The 25,825-nt window shown below is 37.4% G+C and overlaps 4 protein-coding genes across 6 annotated transcripts; 1 reads left to right on the forward strand and 3 right to left on the reverse strand.

Moving 5' to 3' along the window:
• Positions 1-44: 44 nt before the first annotated feature.
• On the reverse strand, positions 45-1,776 carry LOC140794747 (protein trichome birefringence-like 36). The gene is made up of 5 exons (XM_073146910.1): positions 1,384-1,776; positions 1,140-1,311; positions 892-1,073; positions 644-802; positions 45-546 (listed from the first exon to the last, which is right to left on the reverse strand). The coding sequence occupies exons 1-5, from the start codon at positions 1,731-1,733 to the stop codon at positions 246-248; spliced, it is 1,164 nt and encodes a 387-aa protein (XP_073003011.1). The 5' UTR covers positions 1,734-1,776; the 3' UTR covers positions 45-245.
• Positions 1,777-2,227: 451 nt separating this feature from the next.
• Positions 2,228-6,704, reverse strand: LOC140794746 (uncharacterized). 2 transcript variants are annotated; one of them, XM_073146909.1, is made up of 4 exons: positions 4,342-6,704; positions 4,159-4,258; positions 3,250-3,315; positions 2,228-2,485 (listed from the first exon to the last, which is right to left on the reverse strand). In XM_073146909.1, exon 1 carries the CDS (start codon positions 6,635-6,637, stop codon positions 4,472-4,474), a length of 2,166 nt encoding a protein of 721 aa, XP_073003010.1. In that variant the 5' UTR covers positions 6,638-6,704; the 3' UTR covers positions 2,228-2,485; positions 3,250-3,315; positions 4,159-4,258; positions 4,342-4,471. The 2 variants fall into 2 exon arrangements, with proteins under 2 accessions (XP_073003010.1, XP_073003009.1); XM_073146908.1 differs by lacking the exon at positions 2,228-2,485 and having other exon boundaries at positions 2,567-3,315.
• A 4,117-nt stretch (positions 6,705-10,821) lies between these two features.
• LOC140795354 (CEN-like protein 1) lies at positions 10,822-12,017 on the forward strand. Its single transcript, XM_073147870.1, has 4 exons — positions 10,822-11,099; positions 11,199-11,260; positions 11,472-11,512; positions 11,678-12,017. The coding sequence occupies exons 1-4, from the start codon at positions 10,902-10,904 to the stop codon at positions 11,893-11,895; spliced, it is 519 nt and encodes a 172-aa protein (XP_073003971.1). The 5' UTR covers positions 10,822-10,901; the 3' UTR covers positions 11,896-12,017.
• A 2,059-nt stretch (positions 12,018-14,076) lies between these two features.
• Positions 14,077-25,156, reverse strand: LOC140795442 (probable sodium/metabolite cotransporter BASS4, chloroplastic). 2 transcript variants are annotated; one of them, XM_073147993.1, is made up of 15 exons: positions 24,864-25,156; positions 24,302-24,407; positions 23,802-23,909; positions 23,618-23,685; positions 23,166-23,244; positions 22,982-23,040; positions 22,819-22,887; positions 21,332-21,445; positions 18,735-18,756; positions 16,547-16,614; positions 16,125-16,210; positions 15,310-15,439; positions 14,662-14,763; positions 14,492-14,585; positions 14,077-14,395 (listed from the first exon to the last, which is right to left on the reverse strand). In XM_073147993.1, exons 1-14 carry the CDS (start codon positions 25,065-25,067, stop codon positions 14,511-14,513), a joined length of 1,290 nt encoding a protein of 429 aa, XP_073004094.1. In that variant the 5' UTR covers positions 25,068-25,156; the 3' UTR covers positions 14,077-14,395; positions 14,492-14,510. The 2 variants fall into 2 exon arrangements, with proteins under 2 accessions (XP_073004094.1, XP_073004095.1); XM_073147994.1 differs by lacking the exon at positions 24,864-25,156 and having other exon boundaries at positions 24,230-24,371.
• Positions 25,157-25,825: the final 669 nt, after the last annotated feature.

Genomic DNA, 25,825 nt, shown 5'->3' on the forward strand with positions numbered 1-25,825 from the left:
CTCCCAAACCATCTGCAGACTAGAGCTATCACCAAGAGAGAAGATTCTCATGCAACAAAAGATATATTCTTGATCTCGTACCTGATGAGCAATATGAGGAAGAGGTGGAAGCTAACTAAAGAGAAACTGCCATAAGCGTAAGGAGCCTCGCTTAAGAACTAGATCAGACACTATATAATATGTCCGTACACACAACCTTGCTGTTGAGACAAAACAAACTCTGGTTCTGGTTCTGGTTCTGAAGGCTATATAAGAGCATACAGTATCTGGTTCCATGCATCTGGCACTCCAGGCAAGCACCAATGGCTACAATCAGAAATGCGGACTTGGTCATCTTTCCTCTCTTGTGCACCTTCACCCCTTGCGTAGATCGAAGGATGCCCGTCTCGCCGAAGAGCCGACATGCTTGTGATGTCCATAAGATATACAGGAAAGCTCATCTTCTTCACCACTTCCTTTAGAACCACAAGCTGCGCCGGGACGCGAGGACTACGACCCAAGAACACCTTTGGTTCCCTTTCTTTATAGCATTGCCATCCATTGTCCCTGTCCAACCATGCAAAAGATCAAAAATTAATTAGTAACCAGTACTCCAATATTGATCACATTATATTAGACTATACTTGGAACAATTGATGCATGCCTGTTATGCCGAGGTGAGACACTTCGAAAGATGACTTTAGTACTCCATGGGTCTAAGTTCGAGTCCACCCACTTGGCCCAAGTTGTTAGACCCTTTTCATACGCAACCATAGGGTTGATATCAGTAAACATCCTTCCCTCCTCCTCGTAAAAATCCCACCTAACCAAACCCAACAATCTTTTCTGAGTCAATTTGAAGAAGAAGAAGAAGAAGAAGAAAAAGAAGAAGAAAGAAGAAAAGAAACTTACGAGCTCCATTTGCCGGAGTGGGTCCACCAATGAGCAGAATCAAAGACCAGAACATCGACTCCTCGCCAGTGCTTCGCATTCTCTTCAATGGAATCCAAGTATAGTACTCTTTTGTTTTCCCCTTCTTCCTTCAATTCCACTAGAAGAGGAGCCCATGAGAACTCGATGGATGCCTCAAAGTCCTACAATCCAAATCAGCTGTTACTCTGCGTCTAGATATGCGTGTTTAACGGTAACTGATCACTTACCATAGCATGGAATGCAACGACTGGATCATGGGTTGAAACCATCTTCCTCTCATCTGGAATCACTGCTTCTAGTAAGCAAACAAGTGACTCCCATTGGTTCCTCATTATAGAATCACCAACTAACATGACCCTTTTCCTTCTGATTCTTCCAAGGAAGTCCAATGCATTGAACCTAGCAAAGTAATTATCTCATATTAGACAACCAATTGACTCAAAAATTTAAGTAATATACATCATTAAATACCTCGGAAGCAAGCAACTTTGCGGCTTCCACCGCCACTTCTCGTAGTCGGTGTCCGGCCTACCATTCCGCCGACAGCTTACTTGTTTGCTGAGATAAGGGCAATTTGCCTCGTAGAGAGGATATGAAGCATCAAACACCCACTCTCCAACGGATAAGTCGCAGTCTGTTGACATCGATTGGTGGCTCTGAATCTTGTCAACCTCGTCATCTTTCTCTCCTGTCCACCTGAAAGTGTTCGTGTTCAGTTGAGCAAGAGAAGGTCTAATGTAGAAAATTTGGGATAGCATTGTGAGAATGATCAAATGTAAGAAGAACAGTGGGGTAAGATGAAGGTTTGGCCTACTGCCCATTTAGAGTCGACAGAGTAGAGCTGTAGAGGGATGTGGGGTGGCTGACTGCATGGTGAGCTTGTAGTATATATATATATCGTGTAGTAGATAGCAAAGACTTTGGTGTTTTCTAGATTTCTCTAATAGCGGCATAAATTCTGGGAGCTTTTGTTCATCGCATGATGCTAAGGCATTGAGATGTCTTGTTTTATTGTTGAGTGTGTTGGGCACGAGTATTCATTCACCTATTCTAGCTATTCTAGATAGAAAGAGAGAGAGAGAGAGAGAGTCCAACGTTAAGGCTACTTTTGGCATGCTGATATGAGCGGAAAAAGGGCTACTGTAACCTGGGGTTTAGGTCTTTGACATGTATCTAGAATAAAAGAAGCACCATTTTCCATTGGCATTTCCTTAAGTTAAAACATTTACTCAAAGAATTGCTGCTTAGTGCTAAACCCCCTTTCTTGATCTAAGATTTATTTGTACAATTGGAAAGTCAGAAAAGCACATATACATTTGTGTCAACTAAGGTTTCTTCAATTTATGATTTATCTCAGTGGGAAATTACATGGGGGTGAAGACCACCCAAAGACACCAGAACTGGATCATACCGCAGCCTAAGTGTGTAAAATTGTATCAGAATTAAGAATGAACTGTGCTGTTATTCTCTGAGTCATGCTACCTTATGTTGTCGTGGATGATGCAATAAGTGTGTCGCCTATTAGACTGAAAATAATTGGAGATTCACCTACGTGCAACGGGCCATCACCATCCTGCAACAACCACATATAAGCACTATAACACCAGCTGCAAAGCAAGTTAGCAGCAATCAGAAGACCTGTAAATGCTAATTATTAACCTGATAAACAAGTCCGTACTTTGTAATTCCATTAAAGAAAATATGTTCACAAGGCCAAGAAAGACTCAGTCATAGGAACGGCGATCTACGTGCTACTAAATGAAAATCACCTCGACCGGATCTAACTGAACAAAGAGGTATGGTATCACATGCTGAGTATACACGTGAGAACCATTTTCTCCACAGCTCTTACAACATGGCTTTCTTACATCATATACAATGGATCTTACTGCTTTAGCAACTTTCTTTCTTGCAATCAAGTAGCCTTTCTCACTTCCTCTGGGCAGGTCGCTTATCAGGTTTGAAGCAATCACAATTCATCACCATATTGTCCGCTTCCTCTCGAGTGATACCTTCTTTTAATTTAGTCTCAACTAGATAAACCAGATAAGCACCAGTATATGTTCTCTGATCTCTCTCCTCTTTTCTATACTATTCATACCCGGCAGTTGGATTCAAGTGTTGACCCAACAAAAGTCGGGTTATCTTCCGCATACATTACTATACAAAAGTCGGGTTATCTTCCGCATACATTATCTTATTTACTGTTATTGTTTGGGGAGAAATTTGATGGAAAACAAAGACCTCAACTTACTTTGGACTGCGGCATGGTTTACAGCATAAGAGGCAGGCCACTAGGTAAAAGAGAGTATTTGAATGGTTCAGTTAGTCACCAACCTGGCCGAGTAGCTAACTAGAGCATAAATGATTTCTTGTCTAATGCAAGCCGATAAATTTCCATCACTGAAGAATCAAGAATGAACAAAGCAAGCAGTTATTACACATCAAATGCACCATGAAAGAGCAAAAGGATTTAACACAAAACATAGATAAAGAAAACAGCAAATAAACTGATCTGCGACAGCTGAACTTTTGAAGCAGAGGTAAGCTAGAAAGAAGATATGCAAACTTGGAGTTGGATACTGTAAAGATAGAGAATTTTCTGATCAAAATCATTTTAATCTAAAGACGAACATGAAAGAATCACTCAATTTTCTGAAAATCTGAAGTAACATTACAAGGATTTCTATGATTAAGACATCCTGCAAATCATTTATAAGCTGAAATCACAGAACCTTACTCATAATTACTCTTGACTACAAGCTTCTTTCTAAGACCTATGTATTGGATTTGCAACTCCAACTCGACCTGTTTAGAAAACTGGCTAGAGTATGGACCAATTTGACATGAGCCAGTTATAATTCAAAAATAGAAGAGTTTTTAACTAGTTCAAACGAAAAACATACACAGCTCAGAATTAATATGTGATAGTTTTTGTTCATTCCTCTCATACATACAGATTCTGATTAATAATTTGCTAGTGAGTTCATTAAAAGCAGAGTACGTTAACTTACATAAAGGTACATATTTCAAACAGTATCTATGATCTTTCAACCCTACCTAACAATAGCTCCTCTCAGCATGCTGAGTGCATATCTAATTGCAGGAAGATAGCATGAATTTATAAATTAACAAGTGATATACAATAACTACAAAGGAGTGAAACACGTGCAATAACACAAAACAATGACTATATGGTCAATCAACAACTTGACATTTATGTTAATTAGACATGGTTCAACTGACCTTGATCAAAGAACTGTTATTGATTAGAATCTAATTCGATCTGATTCATCACCAAGCAAATTTCAGTTCAGATCCATCGTTAGCTAATTCACATGGCAACCTATATACCAAGAAACCATTAGTTATGACTTCTAGAAAAAATGAATAAGAACCAAATTGAAAAATAATAATAATAATATATACCCTATTTAGAAGACTGTATCAACCCCAGAAGATATGAACAGACAGCTAAAAGCTAGCCCACCATGCTAGCAGCTAAATAGCAGGAGCAAAGCTGAAAAAGTGCAGCAGTATACTCTCTCAATCCTTCTCTCTACCAAAATGAAGCCCCTTCTTTGCTCAATAATATATCAAGGATCTTCATTGCCTTTGGATATTGCTTCTTTCCACCTTTGGCCAATGCACGGTTAAAAATTTTGAAGGAAATCCCATTTGGTTCAATTCCTTCTATTTCCATTTTGAGAAGAATTAGGAAGACATCCCACAGTTTACCCATTCTAAACATAGCATCCATTGTCGTGTTGTAATAAGAGATACTTGGTATTACTCCATGTTCCAACATCTGCTCCTCTAAATGCAGGGCAGTGCTCACATTGCACTCCTTGCAGAGGCCGTAAGTCAGAGATGAAAATGTGATTGCATCAGGCACCAGACCTTGCTTGCACATGTTGACAAATAAGCTCTTCACAGACAAATAGTCGGCTTTCTTGACTGAAGCATGTATAAGGATATTATAGGACGAAGTATCTGGGGATACTCCCATGTTCTTAAATTCTTGGAATAATCTATATGCATCGGTGAGAAGACCTTTCTTGCAAAGGCTGTCAAGAATTGCATTATAGGTGACTATAGTAGGTTTATGCCCATCAGATATCATATGCTCTATGAGTTTAAAGCATTCAACAAACTTCCCACTCTTGCAAAAGTAGTAGACCAAACAAGTCATGCTAACAACATCGAGCTTGACTCCTTGAAAATCCATACGGTAGAGAACCCTCCGGATGATAGAAGAATCTCTCTGCTTGCAAGCTGCAGACAACACTGTGTTGAAGGAAATCAGGTCAGGTCCAGTCTCACCCCAAGGAAAATGATCTAAAATCTCTAATGCTTCATCTATGTTCTCCTCCTGGCAAAATCCTTTTAATATGGTGTTATATGTTACAGTAGATGGGATAAACCCCTTCTCCACCATGTTGCTAATCATAGTTAATGCCTCTCTTGCTTTCCCAGCACAGCATAAGCTATGGAAGTATATATTCCAAGTGACAACATCTACAAGATCACTGCCAGAAAAGATTTTGTGCAGGAGATTCTGGCAACTCCTAATATAGCCAGCTTTCAACAAACCTGCAGCTAAAGCCGAATGGGTAAAATGATCAGGAAGCAAACCCTCATCCTGCATGGTATGAACCAATTCACGGGCATCTGACATTCGGTTACAACAGCAAAGTGCATGGAGTAGGACATTGTACAAGGTGAGATCTGGACGGCAGCCCACCTTACCAACCGTCTTGAAGAGGCCCAGCGCATCGTCAATCTTTTTATTCTTACAAAGAAACTTAATAATTATTGTATATGTGACAACAGATGGCATATATCCTTCACAGTGCATCTGCTCCAAAACTCGGTAAGCTTCTTCCCAGAGCCCTTCCTTACAAAACCCAAGAATCAATGATGTATACGAATATACATTATGGCAAAATCCTTTCTTTCTCAGTCTACAGAAAAGAGACAAGGCAGTGTAGCTCTGACCAGACTTGCACAAGCCAAAAAGAATTGCATTGTAAGTATATACATTGGGAATTAATCCCTTATTCATAAGCACTGAATAAATGTTATAAGCCTCAGGAATCTTGCCACCTTTGATGAGACCAGAAATCAAGGTATTCAGAACTGGTAAGCTTGGGAGATAATCAAATTTCAACATCAATTCCAATACTCTAAACGCAAGTTCATAACTAGATAGCCTCACTGACTTCTTCACCAGCCTATCCAGTGCTGCAAAAGAAGGAGAAAGCTTATAAGTGCACATCTCCTCCAATATATAGCAAGCATCTTCCAAGTACCCCATTTTCCACAATCCATTGTAAAGCGTATTGAATGTCCACACATTTGGATGCGGCCCAAATCTTTTCATCCCCTCAAAGATCCTCACCAGCTCATCCAACGACGCGCGACCTGATTTGAGATAACAATGTAGGAGTGCGTTGTAGTCTAAAACAGAAGGCTCCATTAGCCTCAAAGTGCTGAAAGCTTCCACCAAGTTCCCACCTTTGGCGCATTCCTGCATCCATCTTCGAAGCCACAACAGGGTAGACTCCGGATTTTGAAGTGAAAACCGGTAGTCGGGTTCAAAACTGGAGAGTTCTTGGGGCAAGCTAAGGGCTTGGACGGTGCTTAGATAGGAGGAGCTCAGAAACTTTCGACAAGGATGAAATCGTGTACCGACGCGTCCCGCATGGCGAAGAGAGCAGCGCATGGAGATGGCGAACGCTATGCAGCCTGAAACCCTAAGTTGATCTACAAAATCAGAGTAAGAGGTGAGATTTGAGAAAGGCCCGGCCCTCTCTGAAACCTTCCCGCCTGTCATAAACCCTAACCAGTGAAGGGGGCTAAAACCTTTGGGCCAAAAGGAGGCCCATTTACTAAATAAGCCCACGGGCGGCTGCTGCTGCTGCTGCTGCTTCCTCTAGAACGTAACAAATGTTGGGATTGTGTGTGTTTTGTCACACAGACAGTGGAGAAGATACGGGGCCCGGACAGGGAAAGGCGGTGGGGCTGACAAGTGGAGATCAAGATCTTAAGGATCGCTAACTGTCAGATTTCATGGATGATTGTGTCGTTGATGAAATAGGCGGCAATGTAACTATAAATGGGGGTTACATCCGTACGTGTAACCATGTGGATCCCAGCTGACATAGTTCGAGCTTTATCAAACATCACCCCCAAATTTGTGCCGACCTCCAAGTTCCAAAGTCTCGTATGATGAGATGCTACTGCTAGCCTATCTATCTCCTCCTAGTGACGGCTAGATATATAATCTTAAGTTAAACTATTTAACTAATTTATAACTTTCTCCTTCTTCTTTTATTTATTTTTTTTTCACTTAAAATCATCTAGAACACTTTAATTTAATTCGGGGAAAATTTTTATACGGGCATTGAAGTAATTGCCTCGAATTATTTTTTATAAAAAAAAAATGTACATCACATTGAACATATATAGTAGTGCAGGATTTGAAATGAAAAATAAAAAAGAAAAAGTTTAATAAAAAAAAATTCTATAGGCTTAGTCACTAGTTGGAGCCCCTACTCTGAGTGTAGGGAATAATTTATAATAAAAATTTACAGTTCTATCACGTGTGAAATTAAAAAAAGAATCTATTGGGACCTAATTATTAGATTAAAAGAGAATCTTCTCCTTCTCTCTTCTCTCACCATATAATTGTCTTAACAGCTCTCCTGATATTTATTATTCTAACCGTGTATTTTATTTTTAATACTTTAATAATATCTTGAGTTAATTTTATCCTAAACAAAAAACTAATATAATAAAGAATATTTATTATTTTTAGAAATAAAAAAAACCTAATGTACCTTTTATTTGATTTTAAAACATGGGTAGCAGTGTCACAAGCACATGCCGTGCCGACTAACGACCGGCACGGCACATGTCGTGGCACTTGTCAGTCGTGCTGGCTGTGTCATAAGATAGAGAAAGAAAAATATGAGGGAGATTACTCACTTTCACCCTTCGCCACTCACCACAGACCAACGGTCACCGCTCCTCGCCAACCTCATCATCGCTGTTTGCCGTCGTCTCGTCGCCCCCGATTCGTCAATCACATGCGACGAGATGCCTAGACTGAGGAGGAAGGAGTGGCGGGTCGAGTCGAATTAGGTGAAATAAAAACTTAAGTTACGAATCCAATGGCGAAGCTACTTGGAGGGGTGTCGTACAGCATCCCTCGTGCCACATGCTGATACGCCAACCGGCACATCGACCGGCATATCCTGTGCCAGTCGACACGGCCATCGTTGCTTTAAATTATAGTTGTTTCATTCATTTTTATCATAATCTTTAAAAAAAACTTATTTAAAGGTATTAAGTTCATTTGACATCAACAATTATTTTAACTCATTTATATTATAACTGAGCGTTAAAAAAACTAGCGATAATTTAAATAAAATACAATGCTTAAGTGATAAATATCTATATTGTAAGATATGATATATTTTTTTATAATTTATATATCAACTAGCTAGCTAGATTAATTACACCTTGAGAACAGCTTGCAATGCCTTGGGCCAAGTAAAGAAAGATCAAGACTATGGAAGGAAATTAAATAGAAAATAATGGAAGGAGAGATCACTTTATTCATCGACAGATTTAACTAAGATCATAGTAGTTCTGCTAGTTGCGGGGATTAGAATCCATGATACTACTCTAACTATTAGAACCAATAGTGCAAGTACTTTTGCTATATTCTCTATTCTCACGTCCATATAAATAAAATACATGCATTTTAAAAGATATTCGATTACATCTGGAACTTTTGATAACTACTCATTTAATTTCCTTCTACTATACTAAAGTTCCTTGATTTTTCGCCAAAGTCAAATTATTCCCTAATGGCAAACAATATTTGACTTTGGAACTTGCAATTTGTAAACAAGCAAGTACTCTGGGCCACATATTGGGTGCTTGCAAACTATACAATTATATATATATATATATATATATATATATATATATATATATATATATATATATATATATATATAATGATGGAGGAAACCTAACTAAGTGAAAGCTTTATTAACATGAACCACTAAAGAGGAGATAAAATCATGCTGTATTATCGTCTTAAATCTGAACCTTTTCTTTTTCTTTTGTAAGTATTATAAATCAACATGGCCTTAGCTAGAACATGCATGGAAAATTAACCCCTAGCAGTGCAAAGTGGTGGGGGTGGCACAGAGATGTACTTGGATCCCTCAAATGAGGAAAACTAATACCTTTCTTTGCCTAATTAAGAACCTCCGTGGATCTCTTTTACTCTGAGGTGACGTGTGAGCACTAAAGGAAAAGAGCACTTTGTGGAGTGGTGGTGGAGGTCTATCTTCCTACATCCTCTCCCCTTTATGCTCTCTCCCCAGCCTCAGAATAATAACCACTAATGGCAAGTTCCTTTGGGTGCAATGCAGTTTAAGAAGGTTCTTGCTGCACCCAACTCAGGCATGCAGTCGATCACCTTTCTCTTTTTTTGCCGCAAGAGAAAAAGATTTGCAACCACTTGGCTGCTCCTCATCTTTGACAATCACCTTATCATGCAACTCCAGCAATAAAGTAAACCCCACTTTATAAAACTTTTAAGAATAATTATTATGGCACTTGCCTAGTTGTAGGAATTTAATTACTTACAAACCCTAGATATTTCCACGTAACGTATATATATATGTAGCTGATATATTTAGATTAAATAGTATTGTATTTTTACTCTTACTAATATTCACTATCTACCTTTCTCACATCGTTCTTCGATGGCCTTTGATGATTTCACGTCACGCTTAGCTCTGTAATTCTATCGTTCTTTCTCCTTCCCCTCTCTCTCCTCTCCCCCTTTCTCCTATTTAGTACTTCTTGACTAAGTATAAGTGGCACCGCCTACTTTTCTGAGAAAGAAAGAAAGAAAGAAAGAAAGAAAAAAAAATCATTATCTTAAAGTTTTCTTATAGTATACTTTTACTTTTGTCTTACTCATCATCATGCATATTTACAAAGATAAAATGGTGCACTCACTAGTCGTTTCTATACTATAGCTTTGAGTTAACCTAACAATCTGGCAAACAGAATAACTTTATTAATACAACTTGGAATTAAGGCAAGTACATTTGCCCTACAAAACACCCTAAAATCAAGGTTATATGAACTTTTATTATATTAAAAAAGATATATAATAAGACGCCTAGGAGTAGAAATCCACTGGGAGTCATACTGTTACGTCCTTTGCTTGGGAAAAAGCAAATTAATTAAAGCGACTAAGACAACTACGGACTAATTAAGATTCAAACTCGGGAGCTATATATGTTAGTATGCTTCTCAATCTTACAACTATGTTCACATTAATTAGCTCCGTATATATGATTTGCTGAACAATACTTAAGGAGTAGATTAATCTGCGCAATTATGCGGTGCATATATGCGCAATAAAATGGATAATAAAATGAACCTGCAATAGGTGTTCAGATATTTAATTTGCAGCGCAATAGCCAGGTAGGTGTTAAAATATATACTATGCGTCGAAAAGCTGCACATAAACATTCTGTTAACAAATGTTAATTTGATAAGTCTTGCATATATTGCATGGTTGGTGGAATCACAATTTAGAGGTTTTTGTGAAAATATATATATATATATATATATATATATATATATATATATATATATATATATATATATATATATGTATGTATATGAGTTGGAATAATTAATTGTAGGACATCACACTAGCTTGTTTCAGCTAATGTAGGACAGTGAGATAGATTCTCTCCTATGGCTTTTTAGTGTCGTATTCTTAATAGTACTATGTTCTTTTGAGTTTGTAACTGGACAAGCATTGCTCTTATCTGCTATAAATAGAGGTTTGTACACTTCAACTTCATTGCCCAATAACAAGCCTTTGCATCTCTCTCTCTCTGTCTCTCTCTCTCTAGAAACCTAGATACTCTTCTCGTTCAGGTATGTCTAGATTATTGGAGCCTCTGGTGGTTGGAAGGGTGATAGGAGAAGTCCTTGACTCCTTCAATCCAAGTGTGAAGATGATGGTCACCTACAATGGCAAGTTGGTCTTCAATGGCCATGAGTTCTACCCCTCTGCAGTGGCATCCAAACCCAGGGTTGAGGTCCAAGGAGAAGACATGAGGTCCTTCTTCACACTGGTAAAATATGTTTCAGTTACAAGTATCCATTAAGAAACTATAAAGTTAACATTAATTTTATATATATCACTAACTTGTATTGTAATTTTTCTCTTCCAGATCATGACAGATCCAGATGTGCCAGGACCCAGTGATCCATATCTTAGAGAGCATCTCCACTGGTAAACAGCTTGTATAGCGATTGGCTACTTGATCAATCTCCTCATTATTGGAAAGGCAACAAAAGGGCATGAACATAAAGATGTTACTCGTCTAAATAGACATGCACGCACATACATATATTGTTGCAGTCACATAAATGCACATCTATAATTGGTCTTTAGACAAAATGGCTACGGTGTGGCTAACCACTTTACGTTGACTCTATCACAGGATTGTTACTGATATTCCTGGCACCACTGATGCTTCTTTTGGTGGGTCATCGTATCCACTATCAAATATTATGTGTAATTTTTTTATTTAGTAATATATATATATATATATATATATATATATATACCTTGCGTCTTAAAAAGGAGTTAGCTAGCTAGATTAACGCTAATTAATGATGGTGTGGAATTTGTTGTGTGTATATATAGGACGGGAGGTGGTGAACTATGAGAGCCCAAGACCCAACATTGGGATTCACAGGTTCATCTTTGTGCTATTCAAGCAGAAACGGCGGCAAGCGGTGAGTCCGCCGTCGTCCAAGGATCACTTCAACACACGTCGATTCGCTGAGGACAACGATCTCGGCCTGCCGGTGGCCGCCGTCTACTTCAATGCCCAGAGAGAGACCGCCGCCCGGAGGCGTTGAATGCACTGTTAATTCACAATTATCTTTACTCTATAACGAGTTGTGATGATCACTATGTATGCTACTGCAACCTCGACCGTGTATAATTAATTTGCATGCAAATAAGTTTACTTAATTAACTACCTTCCTCTCCCCCATTCTATGTATCTGCTAAGTTGGTTTCTCGTTTTAAATGTGGGCGCGAGGTTTAAAGGATGTATGTACGTAGTAATGTAAAACATGAGATGGATGGGATATAATGTTTTGACTGGGAGCAGCAGCTAGTAGTACTGTGGGTGGTGGATCGACGTGTCGATTAACAGAAAAGGGAGAGCAGTAGGGATGGATCAATGCATGCCCTCCTCTTCTTTGTACTCACTGTATATTTTCCTGATCGATGGTTTTGACTGGGCTTGCTACCTTTTCTTGTGTACAATCTATTATAGCTATCATATGATTAGATCTCCTTGTGTACAATCTTTTAACTGTTCCGAACTCTTTTGTCTTCTTCTTCTTCTTCTCCATTACCTTTTTCTTTTCCCCCACCCCGTCCACCTTGACTCTTTAGTTGTTCTGATCTAATCGAATTAGGTCATTCCCACATCCGTTCCTTCTACATATAATTACACGGCCCACACGAATCAAAATGCATGCACTATCCTCATGTACGATCTTGGAAAAACTATGGCTGATCGAAGCTTGATTCTTTTACAAGGGCGGGCGGGCGAGCGAGCGGAAATATATACTGCATTGTTTATGACTTAGTTACTATTAGCAAACTTAGAATCTTGGGGCAGTAGGCACGTGTTGTTGTTCTTCCCAATGGCCAAAGGCCAAAGGCCAAAGGCCAAAGGCCAAAGGCCAAAGGCCAAAGACCAAAGGTATGCAGTACATATATATATGAGTAGTACAGTGTGCGATGTAAGATTACTCCCTCTCATATCACTTCACTCTCCCATTCTATGTATCTCATCTCTCCAAGTTGTTTCTCGTTTTTAAAGCTTAACTAGCTAGTCAGTTTTATTGAACAATCAATGGGGTACGTAGTAAAACATGAGAAGAGTGTGTGAGTTGAAGAATTAATCTTCTCTGTGTTTCAGAAATGAGACGTGTCGATTAGAAAAGGGAGAGCAGGGAGGGGGATGCCCTCCTTCTCCTCCTCCTCCTCCTCCTCCTCTTCTTCTTATTCTTCTAGTATTCCTCTTGCTATCTGTTCTTGTGTGTATAATCTCTTAGCTATCGTATGATTACATCTTCCGAAATCTTTTGTCTTCTTCTCTACTAGCTTTTTCCTCATCCACCTACAATCTTGTTTGCTATGATCTGATCGAATTAGGTCATGCCCACAACGATTCCATCTACATATAGTTAATTACCCCCACAGGAATCAAATGCATACACTATCCACACGTACGATCATGAAGAGAAACTTTGACTCCTTACTGTCTTATCAGCTTATGTTTCTAGTGTGTAATTGGCGGAGAAAGAGATATTTTTAGAATTTTTTTTTTCAAATAACAATCGATATATTTTTATTTAATAACTTAACCCCCTCCTCTCCTTTTATTTTCCTATAAATTTGATATTATACTCTCGTGTTTACATTATTAAAATATTCTTAAAAAATTTATAACCTTAATCCACACTAATAAATTCCTACTGGATTTAATTATAAGGCTGGCTAGCAAGGGGTTTTGCATGAGGTCTGAGCCAATAAAAAATTTTAAAAAAAAAAAGAAGTAATTTAAGTAGTATCATAGGATGTGGAAGGGAATACGTCATTTTGAGTGTTCCTAGGGTTGAGAGTATATCCCATCTATAAGGATAGATTTATTAGAGTGGGTGGGGGTTGAGATGTACAGCGCACCGCGTGTCGAATCCCGGGAGCCCGGAAGAGTTAGGTCAGTCCCAACAACAAGCATCGAGATCTCAGGTCATCTTTATCGTAGAACGATACCCATGGTGCCTCTTTTGTCTTTTTCCCGTTCTTTTCTTCCTCTAGGGAAGAGTTCCTCTTGCTTTACCCGACCGAGGTCAGACATGGCCCATGGGTGCGGCTCACTTCTAACCAACAGTGGAAAGTGGAAAGTGAACAGCAAGTTGGTTGTCCTTCCTGCGACCGTATCCCATGAACTGAAAGTTGAGCTTGAGTTGTAATCGCATTCAGGGATCCACGTTTCAAACACAAACTGATGGGCCTGCTTTTCTACATTATTAATGTCACAGCTTATTAACAGATAATAATAAGCTCCTCGTCATATAATATTGCAGATCATCAAACCATAGCAAACGATGGTCAGTTATTTTTCGATGATTTAATACATGCTGCAGCAGCCCAGTACACCGGATCAATTGATTTGAGTTTTAGTCTCTGGTGATTCGCGTGCTCCTAAATCCGTTTAATTTACTGCCTAATGTAAGCATTTTGGACATGAACTATATATATATATATATATATATATATATATCCATCCCGCGCTTACAATATTTGTATCTGCTTTGGAGACCTCCCATGAAACAGCTGCAATCACATCATAATTTGCAATTGACAATGAGTGAATGAATTGATTCAGAAGATCAAAAGAAATATAAATGCTTCTGTCAGAGTTTATCTTACCAATGAATATAATCTGGCTCTAAACTTTCTTGGTTTTATCAGGCTGCTGATCTTTTCGACGCCACCAGTTCACAATGAAAGAGTCGATAACGATCTGCACCATAACTTTCATTTAATCATAAGAAGGAAATTAAAATGGGAATGGCATGCCAGGTCAAGGTGAATTTTACCTGGTTAATGTGTGACGCAACAGCTGGAAGGACAAGCAACCCAGACTCACCCAGAGCTCCTCCAAGCTGCTCGACAACAGCTACCATTACAGGTAGAGTTTTCTACACGACATGAAAAATGTAACCTTTTACTTTTTTGATGCCTGTCTTTAAAAAGGCATCGTGTAAAGGAATATACAAACATGTATGCGGCAGGGTAGATTAAGAGTAAACTTTCAAGTTTTGCGATTAGCCGTTTCTTGTCACAACTAAACAAAAGAGGGAAAAACAAAGGAATACTAAGCACGGTAATGTCAAAAGAGCAAGATAGGCGCTGCTGCAATGGCAGTTCTCAGACTAACAGTCATAAGGCAGGATGTGCTTCAAGACAGGAAAAAAATTTTAATAAAAAAAAAGGATGAAAACAAAATATAAAGAAAACCAAAAGAATCTCCTAAGAAGAGTAAATATTTAAAATCAGGTGATATGAACGAATACATGTCTTTGACAGCTTTATTAGGACCATTTTACTTCAAGACATAAATAGTGATTATTTTATCGTACTGCTTCCATCTATGATTACAGTGTAACATCTGGGGCACTCTTTATCATTATTTATAATTTTATAACATGATTACTATTGTTCTTTAAACAATCCTAAATACTAACCTGGCTGGCAACTAGTATGACAGCACGTGCATTCTCTTTCTTCGCAAACACTGATTGATTACCTCCAGCCACTAGTGACAGGCTCCGCACTGCGATAGTGTTGAGTAACAGTAGAATGAGATGTAGAAGTCTGCCAAAAGAAATCACGTAGTTGACTGTTAGTAGTACACAATGAAGGTTCCGTCAACTGTTATTCTCAAAAGAACATGGCGGAGCAGAGTGCCAAGACAAAAAAGGATAACCAGGGGCCGCTTAAAAAGAAAGCAATCTTAAGAAAAATAGACTCAACACTTCATATTAATATCTCATTGACTTGATAAAAGACATGAAAAACTAAAATATGCCTAACGCATATGGCAGAATCCTGTCAGGCCATTTCAGCTCAAGGGAAAGAATCTGCTATGGCAGAAACTACTTATTCTCTTCTTGTTCCTATACAAAAAAAGACCGAGCATCTTTTTTTGTGTGTGAATAACAATAAATGCATGCTCAGCAGAAGCATATCATAGGAGATAACTTGCATATATGTTAAACAGATGCATAAGCACATCTTGCAGTAACGCTGAAAGTTTGGTGATATTTATCTAACAAAACTGCAAATTCTTCTGAAAAGAAAATCTTAAAAAATTCTCAGAGAGAGAGAGAGAGAGAGAGAGATCATCCAACGAAATTTAAAGGAAGTACACTAGGAAATCAGAATGCACGAGCTTCGAAATGAGTTAGAGACGATATACAACAAGTTTTTAATCTATAAATATATGTAAAGCTTTATAGTATTTGAATAAGAAATTAAGACTAGGGTAGCAAACACATACATTCCCAAAGTAATAGCAACAGCAAAAACTTCCGGCTTAACTGTTAAAAGCAGTGATCTTGATCTGCTTACTTGCATCCATGGTACCTATGATACAATAAACATAACACATAAATAATATGACAGAAAATAAAAAGAAGATTAGAAAAGTATCTAGAGCCTTAATCAGTAACTGCCACTGAGCTGCTATGTGGGAATAGCTTTATCCTCACAAGTACAGTAATTCAATAGATAGGTGGAAAGACTGCCTCTGATCAAAGTTAAAATTTAAATCTATGGTTGCAAAGCTATTCCGCCTATTTGGTGAAACTGTGCAGTTCCGTCCACATGAATGCAAGCTAAAACTGGTTAGCCTGACTATATGTTGTCATGCATGGTTTACAATTCTAAAATGGCTAGTTGATTACAAGAGTCAAATCATACTAAGCTAAGCAATATTGCGCTTATCATTGAAAAAGTCCCCCGATTTTGATCAGCAAATTCTGTGACACCTGCAAATGAAAAGACTAAAATTAGACAAAGGGGCTACAATATGCTAAAATGGCCTATTTAGCAAGCTGCTTGCTACAAATGTAATTTAAGGCTAAATGACAAGATGTGGATCTGTTATCGCATACGGTGTGATCATATATATTCACCCATCCTCCAAAGCAGTTAGTAACTCAAGTTTCAAGAACAAAACATCTCCTCCTTGAAATATTTGGAGAAACCTCAGAACTGAAAAGACATTATCCCATGTTTGATTAGAGGCCAGCGATAGTCCCTAGACTTGGCTAGAGACCCTTAACGATGTTCCGTAATTAAATACCATTTTAATGCTAACCAAGTTCACTTCCAAACAAAAGAGAGAAAATAAAAAATATGTCTAAATTTGAATTAAACCATTTACAAATTTACCCATGAAATGACTCGTATTTAGGTTTTACAAATTTTATAATAATATTTTGATATTATTTATATGACATATCTTCGTTTTTCTTTAAAAAATAAATATTTTTAATATTTTCATGTCACATCAAAGCAACGATGGTCATGCCACAAGCACGGACCGTGCCGACCACCATTCGGCACGGCATGTGCCGCAGCACTTGCCGGTCGTGCCGTAGGAGAAGGAGACAAAAAGGTAAGGGATACTCACCTTTGCTTTTGAAGTCGTCGTCGCTATCGCTAACCAATCGCTGCCCGCCGCTCACCGTCGTCGTCGCTTCATCTGGTGCCCTAGCCCGCCCGAGAGAGAAGAGAGATCGAGAGAGAGTGAAGAGGGGGGGGGTGTGGTTAAAAACTTAAGTTGCGAGTTTGGGTCTGGAGCTGGATCTCCCTCTCGATCTCTCTTCTCTCTCGGGCGGGCTAGGGCACCTGACGAAGCGACGGTGGGCGGTGGGCGGCGATTGGCAACGGGTAGCTCGACAACGAGGTCAATGGTGAGCGACGAAGCTATTAGGAGGGGTACCATGCGGCACCCCTCATGCCACGTGTTGGTAGGCCGCCGACACAGCAAGTGCCGACCGACACGCCCTGTTCCGGTCGGCACAGCCATCCATGCATCTAAGTATGTCAAATCTTCTCTCGTATATCCTCAATTTCTCTCTCAAAATTTTTCTTTAGCTTACTAAATCCATAATAACTCATAAGGTGGTTGTTGGTTTGCATGCTTCTAAATTCACAATAGCTTACTTCAACTTTTATTTTGAATGAAATTTGCAATATTGAGAATTCTTGAGAAAAAAAGGAACATAATCTTACAAGCAGGCTTACAAGCCCCCAAGATTTAAAGAAAACATAAACCTACATGCAACATGTGCCTTGTAGTTAAGCAAGGCACACAAGCCCACACCAAATAAAAAGAATAAATAAAAAAATCGTAACCCTGCACATAGTATGCAAGCTTGTAGTTGCACAAGGCATGCAAGACCGCACAAAAAAAGAACCTTAACCCTGCATACAGTATGCAGGCTTGCAGCTGCGCAAGGCATGCAAGCCCACACCAACAGAAAAAACCCTAACTTTAGTAGTTGCAGGCTTACAGACCTTAAGCCTGCAAGCATGTAAACTTAAGACTTGTAAGTTCGTAAGTCTTTAAAACTTGAAAATTGTATATATAACTTAGCAACTTTTTAATGGTTTTGCGGGCTTACAAGCCTTAAGCCGGCAATCATTTTAATTTCTTAAAAAAAGAAGAAGCTATCATTCAAAAATAAATTTTTGATAACAGTATTTTGGTAAGAACATACTTAAAGTCAAAGGGTCAATGGACATTTTGGTCCATTAAGATAACATATCATCAATTTCCTTCAAAACTAATATGTTTTCACCTTTTCATGTCACATCAAAGAAAATATACATTCGTACACCCAACACTCTTAGATTACTTTAAGGTACCTAAAATAAGTCTAGCTAGCCACATTCAAGGCTTAGACTCAAATAAATTGGATAACTACTAAGCATGGGGAAATAACAAGCTACATATAGATGTGTCCGTGTGCATATATCTACCTAGAACACGTATTAATGCATCAGGAACAAAAGCTCTACCTTATTCTAGTACATATTAACAGATTTTCACTACCATACAAGTGACCTTAAAATTTGAGATAAACAGAAGTGGACTCACCTTTTGAGGCTTCTCGGACAATCTGACGCAAAAGAAAAAGAAAAAAGAAAAGAAATATTCATTAGTTTCTTATGGTGAAACCAGAATAGTTGTATACTCATTCTGCCTCTAAGCCAACTAACACAGTGATGCAGCCCTGCAATGGGCACAGATCCAAGCACCATAATAACAATAAAGAAAAGGAATAAATGCCTCTTCAACCCAGCTTTTGTACAAGGAACTTATAAAATGTGCATGAAGAATCAGTATGTAGGTCATGCAATGAGGCAACTTCAATAGATTACCATAGGTTGCAAAACCATCATTAATATATTAAAGAAAATTTTGCCAAAACTAAGTTTCCAAAAGATTAAATTGGTAATAAGATCTCTTATCCAAAATTCAAAATGCACGCACATGTGCCTTGTCACGCAATGGCTCAAAGAGAAGACCTTACAATTAGAGGGTGTAAACGAGCCGAGCTTGGGCGAGCTGGGCTTAGCTCGGCTCGGCTCGAAATTAGTATAGCTTCAAGCTCAATAATGCAAGCTCAGCTCGGGTCGCTGAAATATCGAGCCAACTCAAATTAGCTCGATCAGTTCGATCTAAAAACCTATTACTCAATTAGGCTAATCCAGCAAAGTCAATTTAATGTAACTAGAGGGAAGAATAGTTATAAGGGCATATGTATACTATTAAGTTTTTAATATGAGACTAAATAGCTAAGATTCCCCATAAAAAGTAGCAACTAAACGGAGTAGAATAGGACTCAAACCCAGGTTGGCTAGTTTAAAGTGAGTTGCTTTAACAAGTTATGCTCATGGTTCGTCGTATCGGCTGATCTCGACCTAGGCCCGATCCAAACTCTCTCTCTCTTTCACTCTTTCTTTTCACTCTCTCTTACTTTTTTTTCTTTTACTTTTTCTTTCTTTTTTTCTCTCCTTACATATAATCATTGTGTCTCTTACGGAGAGATCTAGCTCCAGTGAACTCCAACAAACTCTGACAAACTCCGGTATATAACTTTTAAATTAATTTTTTTATTTCTTTCAGTTTTTTTATTTCTTCCACTCTCCCTTTTTCTTCTCTTCTTCTTCTTCTTCTTCTTCTTCTTCTTCTTCTTTTTTTTCTTCTTCTTCTTCTTCTTCGCTGCATCATGTTTTTTTTTCTTCCACTCACACTCTTTCTAATCTCTTCTTCTTTTCAATTTTTATTACACCAAAGTTTTTCTTTTTTTTCTTTCTTATTTTTGGTAAACCTTTTTCCTAAATTTTTAGAAATTTTCCTATATTTTAAATAATATTTAGAATTTTATGTAATTACAAAGTCCTATTCGATCCAGACGACCGATACAACCTATCTGGACCATACATATCGTTTTTTTGGAAGGCCGATCCCGATCCCGATTTTTCGAACCTTGGTTATGCTACATAAAACTTATTCATTTATTTTGGTTTATATATATATATATATATATACATATATATACATATATATACATATACATATATATATATATATATATAAATATATATATAATTATGGTTCGGACTCTTTCTTCTCACTCTCTCTTTCTCTCTTTCTTTATCTTTTTCTCTCCTTATCATATAGCCAATGTTTTTCTTATTGAATAATCTAGCTCTGACGAACTCCGGTGACACGAATCTAACTCCGATGAACTCTAGTATGTAATTTTTTTAATTGTATTTCTTTATTTCTCCCTTATTTTATTTTTATTTCTTCCACTCTCTTTTTTCTTCTTTTGTTTGGTTTTCTTCCACCCGCTTGCTGCGGTTCTTGACTGAAGTACAGATTAAACATAACCAAACTGCTTCAAATTATATCATTTTTTGTCTTTTATTTAAAAAAAAAGACTTCTAATAGGTGTGTTCGAATGCAAGTGCAGGACGTTCGAACACCTGATTCGCATTTGCACATTCAGAGCACTGTTTTTTGGAGTTCGAACGTATGAATAACACTGTTTTCTTTCTTTTGTTTGGTTTTCTTCCACTCGCTTGTTGCATTCTTGATTGAGATACATATTAAACATAACCAAACCACTTCAAATTGTATCATTTTTCTGTCTTTATTTTTTAAAAAATAAGATGACTTTTGACAGTAGCGTTCGAATACGGCATTTGAACGTTTGGTTTGCGTTCGCACATTTAGAGCACTATTTTTGGGCATTCGAACGTTTGAATAGCATCTACATATACAAAGCATGATTTTTGGCCGTTCGAACAAAAGTGTGTTTGAATGCCTAATTCGCGATTGCATATCCAAAGTCTTGTTTTTAGCCGTTTGAACGCGATTGAGGGGCGTTCGAATGCACATAAATTAAGTTGTTTCGTATTGCGATTTGTTTAAGATTTTTGGATGATTAATAGCCTCCAAATATGTGAAAAAGAACCATCTTTGGGTTATTGAATATTGAACTTTTGAGCCTAAGAAACTAGCTCGGATAGGCTCATTTAGAGCGCAAGCCGAGCTCACAAGCATCCTGATCGGCGAGTTTTTTTGATACCCCTACTTACCATCATATTGATTGCATCGTTATTATATTATATATGTTAAGGGAACGTATCGCATATCATGAAAGAAAGGCTGGATAATCATACCTTTCCTAAGATGAGGGGGATCAGAAGAGTATTAATGAGGCTACTGAATAATTGTGTAGTAGGCACAGACACCCCAGCTCCTGCACCTACAAATTTTGAGAGGGACAGAGGTACCTGAGATGAAAATTTAAGCTGAGTCCAAAGGACCAACTATCGCTCCATAGCAACTAAATAAGAAGAATCAACATTTTTTATTATAGCTGAACTCATGATCACATTTAGTTACATAGTTGAGGGCAAAATCATAAGCAGGTATAGAATGTTAAAAAAAAGTTTTTTCTTAGATGATGGAAATTCAGCTGCTCGCAAAATAAGCAACAAGCTACGAACCGCTATTGAATATTGATATTACAACAAAGAATATTGATATTATATCATCAGAAGGCTTAAATAATGACTAAGTTCAAATGCACACGACTGTGAAGATTATCATTTAAGTTGTGATACTCGTCCTAACCAAAATTTGTAGACTTGTTATGAATAATTTAGGGTATCGATACTTCTTTGCAACTTGAATCCATGAACCCAAAATTGAACTCTTTTTGCAGAGTAAGTTTATTTTCCAACTTATTGGAAAAATAGGTGAATTTCCATATTTGTAAATGAATAGGTAAAATTGTTTTCGGTGAAAGCGATCTACTATCAAATTTGGCGATTCTTCACTTGGATATTTTCTCAATTTTGTTGTTACCGATTTTGCAATTACACGTATTAAACCAACCACCTTGAGAGCAAATCATTTTCACTGAAAGCAACTTCACCTGTTACTTAAAATGTTTGAAAGCTCACCTATTTTCCAATAAATTTGAAAACCATACTTATTTTGCAGAAAAGTCCTTAAAATTGATATCAAGTGTCGATGTCAAGAATACAAGCAAATCCCCAGCGAATGGGAAAATAAAATATACCATCTTATTGAATTTTGCCTCAATAGTGATAAATTTATAATTAGATAAATTTATAAAACACCCTACATTTTGCCATTATTATCATTTGCAACCTATCATATTGATATTTATCATTCAATCTCTACATCTTGCTTTTAATGCCACAAATTCCCTGCTAGTAGTTTTTTGGACAACCGGTTACCTCATAGACAAGTTAAAAAAAATATAGATGCAAAAAGACCATAATACCCTAGAGTAAGTTTTTACAGGTTAAGTTAAAAAAAAGGGGAACAAAATCTAAGGTCAAATTAGGAGTATTTTAGGTATTTTAGTTTTTTTATTTCAAAAGTAATAGAATATATTCCCTACTTTGTCAACTATTGTTAGGTTAAATTTAATCTACGATGTTCTCAATGTATTTCAAGTAAAATGTAGGGGTCCAATGCTAATTATCCATATGGTAGAGTGGGAATAATAATAAAAGCAAAACTTAAAGTGTGTTTGATAAACCTCTCTTAAAATTATGATGATGATTAATTATTACACTGTTAGCCATCAAAAATTTAAGGGTTGTCATTCTACGAGAAAAGCTTAACTTACAATCATAATCCCCAATAAGTTAGATATAACTGTCATAGCAAGAGCAAGAGCTGAATTGCCCCCAGCAAGCTGCATTAGTTGTAATAATTTTTCGTTTAGTTATAAAAATTGACTTCTATGCAACAGAAAAGACAGAGCAGATTGGAAGAAGAGAAATGCTTACCTGTGTTAATGTAACTCCACTTGATAATGTCGTCGGCATACAGCAAAAAATAGCTACCCCTATTATATACAACTAGGATATCGAGAGGCTTGAGACAATAAATATGCAGTAAAACAACGGGAAAGAAAAGATAATCTCCAAGTTCAATTTGAAAGAGTGGAGATCAATCTTAATGTCAACATACCAGTGACAAATTCATGAGGTGTCAATTGAATTTGTAGGATAAGCTTCGAAAGGAAAGGAGTAAATAAAAGAATTGAACCCTGCAAGACAATGGCAAATGAATCGGATCAAAAGATGTATTACAAGCTACCACAAAAAGATGACTGCTGATGAGCATAGCAAAATTAGTATTAATTGATAATCCTTAGGCTGATGCTATAGCAAATTAAAAAGACAATAAAAACTGATGGCAGTATTAAACTCTTATGCTAGACCAAGATGTTAGTATCTACTCATATATTGCTTATGGCAGATGAGGGTAGGTATACTTGTAAGTTACAGCACATCTCTTTTCTTCACAAATGAAATGACTAATATAACAAAGTATTAATCTAGAAGTAGCCCCATAAAGAAAAGAGAAAAAGAAAAACTTAAGATACTTCATCTACAAGCACAAGAACTGCAAGATTATACAAGCCCATAAAGTCCTGCAGGCCAGGATTCTATAGCTGCACCAAGATCTCTTGTTCGCAACATCATCCCTACATCGTGAGCAAGGTAATCAGGGCATTTGTAGGGGAATAAAGAGGGACATAAAAGAGGAGAAGAATGTATAATGTGGAAAAACAAAGATGAACTGAGAGGTTTCACATCACACCTGAGATAAAGAAAATCCCAAACGTACTTAACTTTGAAAGAGAATGTCTGTGAGCAACACAACCAAGACTTGGATTTGCAAGTCCTAAACCTACTCCACTGATAAGAGCTTAATCATAAAAAGAAAATGCTTGTCAGATGCAAATAGGTCTGATATATTTATCAAATAACGAGACAACCATTAGCAAACCCAGATTCTTTTTTTTTTTTTTTTAAAAGAGCTTCTTAGGAAAACATGTGCATAAGGACCCAAAAGAATGTAAAAAGCACGTAAGCAGATATCACTAGCCATGGTAACATTAAGATCTTTCATGCCAATGCATATACGTGAAAGTTAAGGTGACTTTAATTTAGTCGGTCAAGAATCTAAAATTTGTTCCTCTTCGAGAGGATATAGTCTTACAAAAATAGTAAGAATCAGCAAATTACCCATGTGAAGTATCCAGATTAGTTACAGCTTCCACTTGGGATACAAAACTTGAGTCTGATGAAAAGTTCTACCTAGAGGAAGGAAATTGTTTGCCGCAAAATCCACCAGTAGCTTTCGCCACGTGAAGACCTCAGTAGGTTGTGAACCCTGGGAGTGATTCTTTCCACTATCATCTACCTGAAAAGGAAGAAGTAGCTTTTAACATAAAGGACACTGGATGAACCTCTATATAACAGATTTGAAGACTAAATGAGAAAATCTATGTTAACATTTACCATTCTAGTAAATATATCAAAATATATTATAATATATATATATATATATGCGAGAAATATAACCACTGCAAAGCCTGCAAATGTTTTGAGTTTAAAAATCCAAAATCACAGCTAAGCTCAGCCTTACTGAACAAATAACATATAAATTTCTGTTGTCAAATTTCAAGAGGCGTTACTGAACAAGTACCAAAACCTACGAATTCCTATTTACGATTCCTAGTTACTCAAAATGAGCGTACAGTTCCGAATCAAGCGCATCACAACTTCGCAACAAACGCTACGTTTAGCATCTCGAATTGAGGCAACAAGCGAATCGAAGGGCTAGGTCACATTTGAGATCAGGAATCGCAAGGAATACCTGATCAGCTCCTCCCGTCGCCATTAGAGGTCGATGAACACGGCGAGATTCTCTGTAGAGTGAAGTAGGAGCGACCGGGGCGAGGCTCTTGGTGGAGAAGCCAAGGAAATCTTCTCGAGATGGGGGCATCACCCGTCGGAAAACGCCGCTTCCGGCGAGAGACGGAGGAATGAGACCTCGGGCTTGGAGGGGTATTGCGACCATGGTGGAGTCCGGTGGGGAAGAAGAGAGTCGGGGTACCGCCGTAGAGGGATGAGTTCAATTGGGGAATTATAAATTATCGGCGGTGAGTATCCAATCCGAACCCGATAATATATCACCAATTTACGCCAATATATTAACGTATATACAGTGCACAAATAATACCATAATTATATTTGCGGGAAAGAAAAGATATTAAAAAAATGATTTCACAGAAGTATGAACAAGATTTTCTCTTTATTGCTATATATATATACAGAAAAATCATTCTTTCCTAGGTACAGACATATTTAAATTTTAGTAAATATATTAAATTATTTAATTTAGATTTTAAATTATGTACCCGTCGAATTATTATTTCAATTTAAATGCCGTTAAGATATCACTCTAATATATTTTACTACTGTGCAGTGCGCTGTAGCTTAGAGTCATTATACTATCGAAATTATTAAGCAATTTCTTATATAATAATTATTTAAAATTAGAATCTACTCTATAACCTTCTTGAATAATAATCACCGTTATTAGAGTTGGTTAGTGATATAGTTACTTTTCTAGGTATCATAGTTGTTTTTTTTTTAATTGAAAAAAATTAATTAAGATTTATTTCCCACCAAGGGTTTGAGAGCAGATTCCCTACAATACCTTAGAGCATTAATTTACTGTATGCAAGGTACTCGGCAGCCTGCTATCGGCTTCCAAGTAAAATCATGAGACGACCGCAGTCGGGGTTGCAGAGAATTCAGTCACCGCCACGCAGA

This window comes from Typha latifolia, chromosome 9, assembly GCF_019914945.1.
Source record: "Typha latifolia isolate L0001 chromosome 9, TyphaL0001v2, whole genome shotgun sequence".
Taxonomy (NCBI): Eukaryota; Viridiplantae; Streptophyta; class Magnoliopsida; order Poales; family Typhaceae; genus Typha; species Typha latifolia.

Bases quoted from the DNA above. Each gene is read 5' to 3' on its own strand.
- LOC140794747 (XM_073146910.1), bottom strand. From the start codon at position 1,733: ATGGGCAGTAGGCCAAACCTTCATCTTACCCCACTGTTCTTCTTACAT. The intron at 803-891 runs GTAAGTTTCTTT...GGGTTTGGTTAG, and splicing joins CACTCCGGCAAATGGAGCTC to GTGGGATTTTTACGAGGAGG. The intron at 547-643 runs GCATGCATCAAT...ATGGTTGGACAG, and splicing joins GTCTCACCTCGGCATAACAG to GGACAATGGATGGCAATGCT.
- LOC140794746 (XM_073146909.1), bottom strand. From the start codon at position 6,637: ATGCGCTGCTCTCTTCGCCATGCGGGACGCGTCGGTACACGATTTCAT.
- LOC140795354 (XM_073147870.1), top strand. From the start codon at position 10,902: ATGTCTAGATTATTGGAGCCTCTGGTGGTTGGAAGGGTGATAGGAGAA. The intron at 11,100-11,198 runs GTAAAATATGTT...TTTCTCTTCCAG, and splicing joins TGAGGTCCTTCTTCACACTG to ATCATGACAGATCCAGATGT. The intron at 11,513-11,677 runs GTGGGTCATCGT...GTGTATATATAG, and splicing joins CACCACTGATGCTTCTTTTG to GACGGGAGGTGGTGAACTAT.
- LOC140795442 (XM_073147993.1), bottom strand. From the start codon at position 25,067: ATGGTCGCAATACCCCTCCAAGCCCGAGGTCTCATTCCTCCGTCTCTC. The intron at 23,245-23,617 runs GTATAATCTTGC...ATTGTCTTGCAG, and splicing joins CTGCAGGACTTTATGGGCTT to GGTTCAATTCTTTTATTTAC. The intron at 23,041-23,165 runs GTATGTTGACAT...TGTATATAATAG, and splicing joins ACCTCATGAATTTGTCACTG to GGGTAGCTATTTTTTGCTGT.